The following is a 14,682-nucleotide window of genomic DNA, read 5'->3' as shown; positions in this document are numbered from 1 at the left end:
ATCAGCAGCAGTATCACACCTTGCTTCTGTATCCTTTGTCAAATCAACAGTGTCTGGTATGTAAGCTGCAGGGTCTGCCAGTAGTGGGCAATAGGTGACAGCTGACTCCCATCTGTCAATTTCAAGTTGATCAACTGCGACACCATGGGCAGATAATACTTGTGTTGGTACAGGACTTCGGAGGCCAGAGCTCCCTGCATAGTTCTCCAGCCATGAGTATTTATCTGCATCTAAGAGTAGAAAATGAGACAAAAGTCTTACTCACGAGAAACAGCAATATGAGTAAACATGTATAAATAGCTCAAATGTATAAAAAAAATTCCTTACAGCTGTACTGTTTTAATATTCTGTTCGTTTCACAGTGCTCTTGATTGTGCGGTCATAGTGTTCCATATTTCAGTATCTGCGAGAGATGCATGGTGTAATCAACTGCTACAAAATATGTTTATTAAAGGCTTCTAGAAAAAATAAGTAAATATATATTGCAGATGTTCATAGCTCCACGCATCTCTAACAAGTGCTAGTCATACAAGCAAAACAATCGAAATCACTATGAAATAAACAGAACAAACAATACAGTTACAAGGAAAATTATTTATAAAATGAAATCATTAGCAGCAGAAACTTCTTACCATGTACTCCTCCAATAATAGTGCATACCAAGTTGTGAGCAGTGCTCTTTTAAGTTCTGGATTACAGAGCAATAGTGCTATGTCCGTTACTGCTTAATATGTACCTTATGGGAGATTTCATTTAACCAAAAGATTGTGTAGCAATATCAGTTCAGAGCAAATTATTGTACTTCTACAACATTACTTTTTCTCAGTTCTTAATAATCTCTACCTTTAACAATCTCTTTTCCCCCTCAGTTATAATAATATTTGTATTTCTCCCGATTATTGTACTTCTACAACATTACTTTTTCTCAATTCTTAATAATCTCTACCTTTAACAATCTCTTTTCACCCTCAGTTATAATAATATTTGTATTTCTCCCGAGATGCCATATGGTGCTGTTATGAACTGTTATCAATTACTGCTCTTGTCTCTATGAATGTTCTTTGTTTTGTTTAATTTATCACGTGTAATTCCTATGTAATAAGTAGCCACTGAAAAACTAGTTGTATTTTGTGGCCAATTTTGAAGGCTTATTTTTCCGAATTCTGTATGTTCTTTATTTTTGTTTTATTTCATTGTTTTTTCGTGTTGTGGTCAAAATGAAAATAAATTATCATTAACATTATATTTATTGGCATCACACAACACACTTATTTATGTTGTAAAAAAAAGAAACCTTTACTTTCAGTCTACTAAATATACTGAATTAAATGAAAAATAACTCTGTAATTTTATACCATTTAAGGTTTATCACAAGAAAGTATTGTCATAACTACAAAGTTCTCATTTGAGATCATATAACGCTGATCCATCAACACTTAAGTACAGAGTAAAAACAGTTGCTTGGGATCTATTTTTGAACATGTAAGACAAACTGGCTTCAGCATGAATGCAAATATTTGTCCTTCCACATTTCGTGGGGGCGTGTTGTTGTTGTCTTCAATCCTGAGACTGGTTTGATGCAGCTCTCCATGCTACTATATCCTGTGGAAGCTTCTTCATCTGCCAGTACCTACTGCAACCTACATCCTTTTGAATCTGCTTAGTGTATTCATCTCTTGGTCTCCCTCTACAATTTTTACCCTCTAAGCTGCCCTCCAATACTAAACAGGTGATGCCTTGATGCCTCAGAACATGTCCTACCAACCGATCCCTTCTTCTGGTCAAGTTGTGCCACAAACTTCTCTTCTCCCCAATCCTATTCATTACTTCCTCATTAGTTATGTGATCTACCCATCTGATCTTCAGCATTCTTCTGTAGCACCACATTTCAAAAGCTTCTATTCTCTTCTTGTCCAAACTATTTATCGTCCATGTTTCACTTCCATACATGGCTACACTCCATACAAATACTTTCAGAAATGACTTCATGACACTTAAATCTATACTCGATGTTAACAAATTTCTCTTCTTCAGAAACGCTTTCCTTGCCGTTGCCAGTCTACATTTTATATCCTCTCTACTTCGACCATCATCAGTTATTTAGCTTCCCAAATAGCAAAGCTCCTTTACTACTTTAAGTGTCTCATTTCCTAATCTAATTCCTCAGCATCACCCGACTTAATTCGACTATGTTGCATTATCTTTGTTTTGCTTTTGTTGATGTTCATCTTCTATCCTCCTTTCAAGACACTGTCCATTCCATTCAACTGCTCTTACAAGTCCTTTGCTGTCTCTGATAGAATTACAATGTCATCGGCGAACCTCAAAGTTTTTATTTCTTCTCCATGGATTTTAATACCTACTCCGAATTTTTCTTTTGTTTCCTTTACTGCTTGCTCAATAAACAGATTGAATGACATCGGAGAGAGGCTAAAACCCTATCTCACTCCCTTCCCAACCACTGCTTCCCTTTCATGTCCCTCAACTCTTATAACTGCCATCTGGTTTCTGTACAAATTGTAAATAGCCTTTTTGCTCCCTGTATTTTACCCCTGCCACCTTTAGAATTTGAAAGAGAGAATTCCAGTCAACATTGTCAAAAGCTTTCCCTAAGTCTACAAATGCTAGAAACATAGGTTTGCCTTTCTTTAATCTTTCATCTAAGATATGTCGTAAGGTCAGTATTGCCTCACATGTTCCAGTATTTCTACGGAATCCAAACTGATCTTGCCCGAGGTCGGCTTCTACTAGTTTTTCCATTCGTCTGTAAAGAATTTGTGTTAGTATTTTGTAGCTGTGGCTTATTAAACTGATTGTTCGGTAATTTTCACATCTGTCAACACCTGCTTTCTTTGGGATTGGAATTATTATATTCTTCTTGAAGTCTGAGGGTATTTCGCCTGTTTCATACATCTTGCTCACCAGATGGTAGAGTTTTGTCAGGACTGGCTCTCCCAAGGCCGTCAGTAGTTCCAATGGAATGTTGTCTACTCCGGGGGGCTTGTTTCGACTCAGGTCTTTCAGTGCTCTGTCAAACTCTTCAAGCAGTATCGTATTTCCCATTTCATCTTCATCTACATCCTCTTCCATTTTCATAATATTGTCCTGAAGTACATCGCCCTTGTATAGACCCTCTATATACTCCTTCCACCTTTCTGCTTTCCCTTCTTTGCTTAGAAGTGGGTTTCCATCTGAGCTCTTGATGTTCATACAAGTGGTTCTCTTATCTTCAAAGGTCTCTTTAATTTTCCTGTAGGCAGTATCTATCTTACCCCTAGTGAGATAAGCCTCTACATCCTTACATTTGTCCTCTAGCCATCCCTGCTTAGCCATTTTGCACTTCCTGTCGGTCTCATTTTTGAGACGTTTGTATTCCTTTTTGCCTGCTTCATTTACTGCATTTTTATATTTTCGCCTTTCATCAATTAAATTCAATATTTCTTCTGTTAGCCAAGGATTTCTACTAGCCCTCATCTTTTTACCTACTTGCTACTTCATTCCTCAAAGCTATCCATTCTTCTTCTACTGTATTTCTTTCCCCCATTTCCGTCATTTGTTCCTTATGATCTCCCTTAAACTCTGTACAACCTCTGGTTCTTTCAGTTTATCCAGGTCCCATCTCCTTAAATTCCCACCTTTTTGCAGTTTCTTCAGTTTTAATCTACAGGTCATAACCAATAGATTGTGGTCAGGGTCCACATCTGCCCCTGGAAATGTCTTACAATTTAAAACCTGGTTCCTAAATCTCTGTCTTACCATTATATAATCTATCTGATACCTTTTGGTATCTCCAGGGTTCTTCCATGTATACAACCTTCTTTCATTATTCTTAAACCAAGTATTACCTATGATTAAGTTGTGCTCTGTGCAAAATTCTACCAGGCGGCTTCCTCTTTCATTTCTTAGCCCCAATCCATATTCACCTACTACGTTTCCTTCTCTCCCTCTTCCTACACTCGAATTCCAGTCACTCATGACTATTAAATTTTCATCTCTGTTCACTATCTGAATAATTTGTTTTATTTCATCATACATTTCTTCAATTTCTTCGTCATCTGCAGAGCTAGTTGGCATATAAACTTGTACTACTGTAGTAGGTATGGGCTTCATATCTATCTTGCCACAATAATGCGTTCACTATGCTGTTTGTAGTAGCTTACCCGCAGTCCTATTTTTCTATTCATTATTAAACCTACTCCTGCATTACCCCTATTTGATTTTGTGTTTATAACCCTGTAGTCACCTGACCAGAAGTCTTGTTCCTCCTGCCACCGAACTTCACTAATTCTACTGGGGGCATGGTAAGTTGCATTCCCACTAAATTCTGAAGCAGTTGAGTGTATCTGCATCAGTTAAGGATACGTGCAATGCTGAGACCTGCCCTTCCAGGTATAGTAACAGACACTCTGTCTACTCAGCACTAATACAGTTAATCATCATCATCATCATCATCATCATCATCATCATCCTCCTCCTCCTCCTCCAAGGATTGTAACACAAATGCCATGGATCTGTGGGCATAAGAGTTGTCAGCCTAGTATGATAGTGCAATCCAGTGGGTTACAGTGCTTTCTTTATTTGTGTCTCAAGTATTAATCTCTTCGTACATTTCAAAAGCTTTGTAGTTTCATAACCAAAAATTCCTTTTCCCACAATAATGAAACCATCTTCAAGCTGATTTAACTCAGAATAGACATAACACACAACCACTGATGTCACACTTTAGCTGAATGAACTGCATTAAAAACAATGTCTTTTGGAAAGAGCTTTCATCTGATGCACCAATTAAAATGCTTATTTTTTAGTATACAAGTATACACATGAACACCACCAAACACAGCAATTCACAACCATGTAAACCAAGATGGCCCCTTCTCAGTTTGCTTCAGCCAATCACAGCACAGGATATGTCGTGTGGCGTCACAAGGCTTAGGCCTGTCCCACCCCTCATTAAATCGACCAAGAGTTATACGAATAATTGTAAGAACAGTTATTATTATTATGTTCTTTAAGTTTGTTTTTGGGTTTTCAGAAATACTGTGGGAATAAAGTTTATTTATGTTGCAGATAATGTGGAAGACGTTGCCCAACGATCACCATGAAAGTTCGACGTAGCGGCAAGTGGGCAAGGAATATAACGAATGCTGCAAACTACCGCGAGCCATGGAAGAGCCTGCGCCGCGAGGGCATCGAGCATCCTAGGTCGTTGTTGGAGAACGTCAAAGGAAGAGATATTCTGCTTTCTCTTTGTAAACAGGTCCATCAAGTGTTGAAAGGTTCATGTAAAACGTTTAGGCTGGTGACACATAGGGACCCAATGCCTGTAATACTTCCACAGTTATTAAAAAGTTGTTAAACGGCAAAACCAATAGTTCATCATTTACATAGATAAAAAGTAGTAAAGATATAGAAAAGGAAGAGTTGCGGCGTCAGAACGAAAAGTGGTACATCGCTCAGCAACTAAGAAGGACGTAAACAGCAGGTGTTACGTGGTGAAAACAAATCAGCTGATAAAATAGTAAGACTGTAATTAAGCATAAAGCCATTTAACACTGCACATGCCACACAAACATGTTTCTGGCGGTACAACAAAACACTGATAATGTTTATTCAATATTATTTTATTATTTTGTGAATGAAATTTGTGGTGGGGCTGATACATAGCATAGTCCAAGATCTAGGTTACATGGGAAAGTGGTAATTTGGTACCAAGTTGGTGAAGTCAATGGACATGATTCCATAAGAAGGTCTCATACTACTACTGCTGCATGTTTGTGTGACATAACGTATCTTGTGCTGCGGCAGAAACAATCTGAGCAGTCAAAATGATCATTTATGTGTTGCTAAAACTAAAGGGTTGGCACACACCACCTCTTTATAGATTTCAAAGCGGCTTATGACAGCATATATAGAGAGTAGATATGTCAAGCTCTAAATGAACTGGGAATGTCGAGAAAGTTGGTAAGGCTGGTGAGAACGACAATGAGCGAAACACAAGGTAGTGTAAGACTAGGAATGATGTCCAATACATCGAGTATTAAAAACTGAGTGTGACAAGGGGATGCGTTGGCATGTCTTCTCTTTAACGCCACCCTGGAAAAGGTGATGAGAAACACAAATCTTCTGCATAGGGGAGTGATCTTCTATACATCAGTGCAGATACTGGCCTACGTGGTTGACATAGATATAATAGCAAGAACCCAAAAAGCAATGGAAGAACGTTTACAGTTCTTGAACAGGCTAGTAGTTGTTAATTATTAATGAACAAAAAACAAAATGAACAAAAAACAAATGAACAAAAAATGAACAAAAAACAAAATATATGGCAGCTGGAAAAGCACATACAGAAAATGTGCCAAATGCAATAACAATGGGCAACTATATGTTTGAGAGAGTTGAACATTTCAAGTACCTGGGCTCAACAGTTACGCATCTAAATGATACCTCCTATGAAATTGAGCAGAGATTAATACTAGCCAACAGAGCCTATTTTGCCCTAACAAGACTTCTATCCTCAAGGCTCTTGACTTGTACCACTAAACTGACTATCTATAAATCACTTATATGACCAGTGATTACATATGCCTTTAACAACTAAAGATGTTGAAACATTGGATGGTTTTGAAAGAAAGGTACTTAGATGAATTATCATCCCAATCTGTAAAAGAGGAAGATGGAGGAGGAGATACAACCATGAGTTGTACATCATATACAAAGACCAACCCACCAGAAGGATAGTGAAATCATCCAGACTGAGGTGGGTGAGACATGTGGCTCGTATGAATGATACAAAAGTACCAAAAAGAATATTACAAGAAAAGCCAGGCGGGCAGAGAAGATGTGGTCGACCAAGAGGCAGATGGGAAGATGGAGTAATCGAAGATCTTAGGAAGATGGGCTATAGAAACTGGAGAGTGTTGGCAAAGAACCGAGAGAAATGGAAGGAAATTGTAGAAAAGGCCAAGGCTCATCATGAGCTGTAGAGCCAAGAAAGAAGAAGAAAACTAAAGTGACATATGTGTATTTGGTGGTCTTCATATTTATACCTTAAAAACAAGAATAGGGAAAAATCCTAAATTTAGTGACATTTTGTAAATTCTGGTTTTTTTTGTATTATTTTCCACATTATCATTATTATGAGATTTTCATGTCTCTAGTAGTAAGATGTACTGTAACTGCATGGTATATATACCAAAAGCCAGTGAAATGGAAATAAATAAAGAAATAAATCCGCAAGTTCTCCACAGGGCAAAAAACATCAATAGTAAAGTTTCATCTCTCTCTGGTAAGAAATTTTTAAGAGCCCCAATAGCATTGACTAAATGTATGCTAGCAACAAGAACCCTCTACAGTTCACTGGAAGTGTTTCCAAATGTCATAAATGAACATTCCATGAAAGGTATGCTAAGACATATAAGTGCTGACATTGTGAATGTAGTTGGTTGTGGGACTCTTGAGGGGTAGGTTGAGCTGCCGAGTCAGAAACAGTTTCTTCCTTTGCACAAAATGGTTCTTTTACTCATGGAATGAAAGAGTTGTGTTGTAAGTTTATCTGTTGAGTAACAGTAACTGTAAATGACATGTGTATACTGTAACATCATGTTTGTGTGGTAGTATGGAGGGAGAAGGGAGTGGACGAAACATGATGCTGGCACAGAATACTAATATAAAATAGCACCAAATGGGCTGCCAAGCTTAATACCTCCACAAGACAATTAAATCACTGTTAATAGAGTCACATCACATAAAAAATGCTGAGAGGTTTGGGATTTAATTCAAGACATAGGCAGAAAATTCTGATGATTGGAACTTTACACCACCACCTTCCCTCCACTTGCCATGCAAATACTGATGGTGGACATTTCTTTCAACCACCTGGATCCAAACAAGCTCTCTAGTCGAGTGCCACCACACTCAATTGCATTAGCAACCTCGGTTATGGCCAATAAACCAAACACAAATACCTAATATACAACACAATTATGTTTCAATACCTAGCACACAGACTTGGGGGGGGGGGGGGGGGGCGCTAGTTTTTAATTGTAGCTACATGGGTAGGACTGAAAAAATAATATGTGCATTAATACACTAATCAGGCATACATATCCTGTAAACTGACTCATACTGCATCATTTTGATAAAAGAATCATTCACATGATCTACGGACAATGTAACTAATTAACAACTTTGAATTATCATACAGATTTCATTGAAACAATATATAATATTTATATTGTATCCAAAGTAGCGCAACAAACTATGTCAATTAAAGAAATAATACATAATCCATAATTTTCAATACACAAATATTATTGCAACATCTAAAAAATGATTTTGTCATTAATATTTCATCTTATAAAAATCAATTTATTAGCCTGACGGGCTCAAAATATATTTGTACATTTCTAAAGCCAGTAACAGAATATAAATGTGTTGGTTTTGAAGGTTGTTTGTGGATGAATTATTGTGGTAATGCAAAGTGTTTTTTTGTAATGTACTCTCCACAAACAGTGGAGAGCCGATCAGTTCCAGTCATTCCACCAGGAAGAAGGTGCATGGCTCATGTTGTCTATAGTTTGACCATGCCTAGATGGTAAATACTGTGGACTGTGGTTCAATTGTGTCTGCATTGTTACTTTGTGCCAGGAATGGCTCGCAACAAGGGAAGTGTCCAGGCGTCTCGCAGTGAGCGCTCAGGCCACCCAAGGACTACTACTACAGTGGATGACAGCTACCTACGGATTATGGCTCGGAGGAACCCTGACAGCAATGCCATCATGTTCAATAATGATTTTCATGTAGCCATAGGATGTTGTGTTACAACTCAAACTGTGTGTAATAGGCTGCATGATGCACAAACTTTACTCCCAACGTCTATGGCGAGGTCCATCTTTGCAACCATGACACCATGCAGGACAGTACAGGTGGGCCCAACAACATGCTGAATGGTCTGCTCAGGATTGGCATCACATTCTCTTCTCCAATGAGTGTTGATATGCCTTCAACCAGACAATTGTCGGAGACGTGTTTGGAGGCAACCTGGTCAGATTGGACGCCTTAAACTCACTGTCCAGCAAGTGCAGCAAGGTGGAGGTTCCCTGCTATTTTGGGGTGGCATTATGTGGGGCCAATGTACACCGCTGGTTGTCATGGAAGGCGCCATAACAGCTGTACGAAACGTGAATGCCATCCTCCGACTGATAGTGCAACCATATCGGCAGCATATTGGCGAGGCATTCGTCTTCATGGATGACAATTCACGTCCCCATCGTGCACATTTTGTGAATGGTTTCCTTTAGGATAATGACATCGCTCCACTTGAGTGGCCAGCATGTTCTCCAGACATGAACCCAACTGAGTATGCCTGGGATAGATCGAAAAGGGCTGTTTATCGATGAAGTGACCCATCAACCACTCTGAGGGATCTACGACAAATCGCCATTGAGGAGTGCGACTATCTTGAATAACTGTGCCTTTATGACCTTGTGTATAGTATGCCATAACAAATACAGGCAAGCATCAATGCAAGAGGACATGCTGCTGGGTATTAGAGGTGCTGGTGTGTACAGCCCAACACCTCTTGCTGTATGGTGGTACAACATGCAATGTGTGGTTTTCATGAGCAAAAAAAGGGGAGAAATGATGTTTATGTTTGTCTCTATTCCAATTTTCTGTACAGGTTCCAGAACTCTTGGAACTGAGGTGATCCAAAACTTTTTTTGATGTGAGTGGTCTTGCTGTTATTGGTCCTGTTGTATGTAAAAACACCTATTGGATCTTTTACATATTATAGGAGTCCTGTTGATACGCATTTTCATGTAAAGATCAAGTCTTATGTCTGGGGTGGTCACTAATTTCTGTAGGGAGTTCTAGTTGCTCTTTCCACATGAGTGTGAATTTTAAATATGCCATTGCTTTTTATGTGTTGGGTACAAACAGGAATAATCGTATTTATGATACTTGTACACAGAATAATGAAGAAAATACACTAATAAATTCGACCTGTTAAGACATCACATAACATGCACTAAAAAGAACCACCAAGTCTATCAAATAACTAGTAAGCTGATTGTATTTTCTCACATTAATGCATTGAAATGAAATGCTTCAGATTTTTTTTAAAAAGAACAACAGTAACATCTCTTACAGGCAGTGAAATACTATAATCTTTCTGATATCAAATAGTAGGCAATAATCTGTGGTCCAGAAATAAAAGTGATAATTTTATATTACTGTATTTACCTTAATATAAGATGAACCCCTTTTCTTAACAGGCTTCTTGAGAAAAAATTATTGTTTAACATACTCTGACTAAACGAAATTATGAACTCTTATTTAAGTAAGGTATCTGGCTAAAAAGTTACCAGTACACCTCTAATAGCTTAGAATATTTATTAGTTATTTACATTTTGATAACACAAGGAAAAAATAAACAAAAACAGATTGTTTACGTTAATCTTCACTGCCTCATTGTTTTAGCTGTCTTTGGTGGCACCACTATTTCTAATCATAATCGTCGTCATCTTAACAGAACAGCTGTGCAACTTACATCTTTGTAACAACAAATATTTGGCTGTTTTCTTTCCTAAATATGTTGTGATATTTTTAAACACAAGGCTGATTTCACACCTATACTGATGTGAAAATGTCAATTTCTTTTGTTATAAAAACATAACATCTGCCCACCGCTCTCTCATTGGCTGTGTAGAACCAGCAGCTGAAACATCCCCAGTTGTTTGCATCATACCTCACGGGGAGCATGACAACACTGCTGCACAAAATACCTAAGTATGCCATTGGCCCCACTTTAGACTTTTAGCATCTCCCACAGAAATGTATGCTATTGTGGATTAATTGTTCAAATTTAAAGTCAATTTGGTTCCGAGAGCAAATGGATTCATGTCAATTAAATTACAATTTAAGCACATTAAGATGTTAATAAAAGGCAGAAGCGCACAGTATAGATTCCAGCAGTTGGCAGCAAAATGGAATCTCCTGCCCACTCACTCCCCGTCCCCCCTGCCGTCCCCCCCCCCGACTCATTGTAGTTCTCAGCTATTTCATGCCACTGTTCCCTCTACAAACTTTCCATAGTGCTGTGCTTGAGCAACAGTGAAATATGGACAGCTGTATCTTCTAGGGTGCATGTCATTTGTAATAACAGCAACTAATACATAAATAGGAGTTCTAAATAATGATTCAGTCCAATTCTCAAACTTTCGTTTGTTGTGCGATCTAGTGCCCACTTGGTACTAGCTCCACAACAGGTCTTTCTGCTATAATTTATTCTTCTGATAGCAATTGCAGTCAATTTAATATGATTTGTTCCATTTTTTTGACATTTAATTCTGGATTAATTTCCTTTATCACTTTATTTGAATGTCACCACCTTGTACTAAAGCTAATTAAAAGATGGTAACATTTTTTTCCCCAGTACCCTAACAGGTGAACAGCTACTGAATTTTCATTTGCAATGCACTTCATAAATCATTAGTTTATCCTAAGCAAATAAAATACTGACTTGATTTCAGAATCCTGTAATGCTGTTTGAGGGACAAGATTTTCACCTTTGAATGTTACTGTTAGTTAAGAGGCAGCATAAATGTATGCATATGGTATCAAACAATGGAAAATTCAGGATGGCTTGTAACAATATTATGAGAATTTCTTCTCATAATATGTATATGGCATCCATACATGTATGAGAACTTCTATTGCAAATCTCTTCAGACACAACAAAAGTTTGTGAGTTGGTAGAATTTAATGCTATTTTCTCCTATGTCTCACAAAATAGTCAATTTTTTGTAGCAGAGCATTAGATTGTTGTATTGCCTAGTTCATAGTTTCTCACATATCCATCCTTTGCACCAGCCTTGCGAGACAAATGTCACATGATTGGTCAAACAAGATCAATACTGTATCGAGCGCTTCTGCGTATCGGGAAATCTTGAGTTTGTGTGAATGAAAGTACTATTTGCTAAGCTCTACCCTTTGGAACTCTTCCAAATAAATTTGTATGAAAGCTCAATAGCCAAAGCTTCATTTATAAATGTAAGATGATCCCTATATTACTCTATAAAACACTGTAAAAAAATTTACCTCAGCAGCAATAATTTAATTTGCAAATATAAGATGAACCAGTGTTTTTCAAATGGCAAATTTGGGAAAAGACCTTATCTTATAAGCAGGTAAATACTGCAAATTTAATGGGGTTTAGTCAAATGATGTCTAAGGAGGATCAGATAACAACCAGATAACGAAGAGAGTAAGAGTGAGTTCTCCACTTTTATGGTGTTATTGAATATCATAACCGATAAAACAATTTGTTATTATCAAAAAGGCAATTACAGTATTATTCCACTTACATTTTAAATTGCACAGTTTTAAATGTCCATATAATAGCCTATTATTATTATTATTATTATTATTTCTTTCTTATCTCAGACATTATGTCTGGTCTAAAGTAGAAAGTGACTCTGACCTTGATCAAGCGTGTCTTCCTTTTAACCGTACGGTATACGTTATATTGCATTTAGGAACTTTAGGGTAATTGAACATGTAATAATAATTACGGATTTCTGTAGTTGTATATATAAGTTTGGATGTAGCTGTATTGCATTGTTGTACTGGTGGATATTGTGTGGTATGACTCCTGTAGTTGATAGTATAATTGGTATAATGTCAACTTTATCCTGATGCCTCATATCCTTGACTTCCTCAGCCAGTTGGATGTATTTTTCAATTTTTTCTCCTGTTTTCTTTTGTATGTTTGTTGTATTGGGTACGGATATTTCAATTAGTTGTGTTAATTTCTTCTTTTTATTGGTGAGTATGATGTCAGGTTTGTTATGTGGTGTTGTTTTATCTGTTATAAAGGTTCTGTTCCAGTATAATTTGTATTCATCATTCTCCAGTACATTTTGTGGTGCATACTTGTATGTGGGAACGTGTTGTTTTATAAGTTTATGTTGTAAGGCAAGCTGTTGATGTATTATTTTTGCTACATTCTCATGTCTTCTGGGGTATTCTGTATTTGCTAGTATTGTACATCCGCTTGTGATGTGATCTACTGTTTCTATTTGCTGTTTGCAAAGTCTGCATTTATCTGTTGTGGTATTGGGATCTTTAATAATATGCTTGCTGTAATATCTGGTGTTTATTGTTTGATCCTGTATTGCAATCATGAATCCTTCCGTCTCACTGTATATATTGCCTTTTCTTAGTCATGTGTTGGATGCGTCTAGATCGATGTGTGGCTGTGTTAGATGATACGGGTGCTTGCCATGTAGTGTTTTCTTTTTCCAATTTACTTTCTACGTATCTGTTGATATGTGATCTAAAGGGTTGTAGAAGTGGTTATGAAATTGCAGTGGTGTAGCCGATGTATTTATATGAGTGATCCTTCTCCTTAATTTTGCACTATGAAGAAATGGGCTGTCAAATTTAAGTGTGGAATGAAAGTCATCAAGATTATCCAGGTACGGAATGTCCAAAAAGTGCTAGCACACATGAAATCATTGAAAAAGTACATAATATTGTCTTTGAAGATCAGCATATGAAAGTGCCTAGACTGTAGTGATTTCAAAGGAACATGTTGGCTAAATTTTGCATGAAGATCTGAGAAAGCTTTGTACAAGATCGGTGCTGCAGTTGTCCACAGTAGATCAAAAATAAATTTGCTTGACAATTTCTGAATAGTGTTCAACACATTTTGAAGTAAAGAAAAGTGCGTTTATTTGTCAGCAAATGATAACTGATGAATCATATTTTCAACACTACACACACGCATCAAAATGAATCATATTTTCAACACTACACACACGCATCAAAATAACAATTGAAACACTGCACATAAGTTGGTTCTTCAGCTCCTAAGATGGTGAAAACAACGTCATCAGCAAGAAAGTTAAATACAGCTGGTTTTCTGACGGGGGAAAAAGTCACCTTTCAACAAGAGTGCCTTGGCAGAGGGAAAACTGGAGGGTCTGTGCTATAAAGTATTGAACCATTCACCTTGTTCCCCAGATTTGGCTCTCAGAGACTTCCATTTATTCTCAAAAGCCAGAGCCTTCCTTGCTGATAGTCATTTTTCATTAAATCAAGAAGGATTTTAGTTGTAGATGAGTATTTTTCAGCACTTACAAAGAAATGCTAGTGAGACAGAATCATGTCACTGGAACACCACTGGTTGAAGTATATTAATGTTAAAGGAGATTATGTCTCAGACAAAAACTTTTTGAAAACATAAATTCTCATTTTCACAGTCAGTTATCTTCACACTACATTTGATTTTTTGGTTGAGAACCATTTGCTTTCATCTGCCTCTATTACACTGTTGTTTCGGTAGTATATGAATGTGTGTTACATAGGGTATGACTGGTGGTAGTGTGTGTACTACTGTTTGTCGGTTTGACATATTACAAAGTATGCAGGTGGGCATCACATCATCAGATAGAACTGTGACAAGCAAGGTTTCTAGAAGGACCACATGGATTTTGTCTATGGAAATGAAATTAAAGTTTCAAGAAAGTTCAGCCTCTCTGTGGGTACAGAAGATGAAAATGTCAAATGTATTCGGACTAGAGGATGAAGGTTCATGGATTCCATGTCCTTAAAATACCAAGTTTAACAATTATAATAAAACTAAACTAAACTCCTCCCGAACAGGCCATGAATGCCAAA

At 37.3% G+C, this 14,682-nt stretch overlaps 1 protein-coding gene across 2 annotated transcripts in view; it reads right to left on the bottom strand.

Moving 5' to 3' along the window:
* The window catches only part of LOC126330384 (4'-phosphopantetheine phosphatase), a 156,530-nt gene that overhangs the window by 72,798 nt on the left and 69,050 nt on the right, over positions 1-14,682 (bottom strand). For both annotated transcript variants that reach the window (XM_049996354.1, XM_049996353.1), the window contains exon 9: positions 20-230. In XM_049996354.1, coding sequence (XP_049852311.1) covers positions 20-230 — 211 coding nt within the window. The remainder of the gene's footprint in view (positions 1-19; positions 231-14,682) is intronic.

Source organism: Schistocerca gregaria, chromosome 2 (assembly GCF_023897955.1).
Source record: "Schistocerca gregaria isolate iqSchGreg1 chromosome 2, iqSchGreg1.2, whole genome shotgun sequence".
Lineage (NCBI taxonomy): Eukaryota > Metazoa > Arthropoda > Insecta > Orthoptera > Acrididae > Schistocerca > Schistocerca gregaria.
The sequence above is the reverse complement of the archived record's forward strand: the minus strand, read 5'-3'. Positions and strand labels throughout refer to the sequence as shown.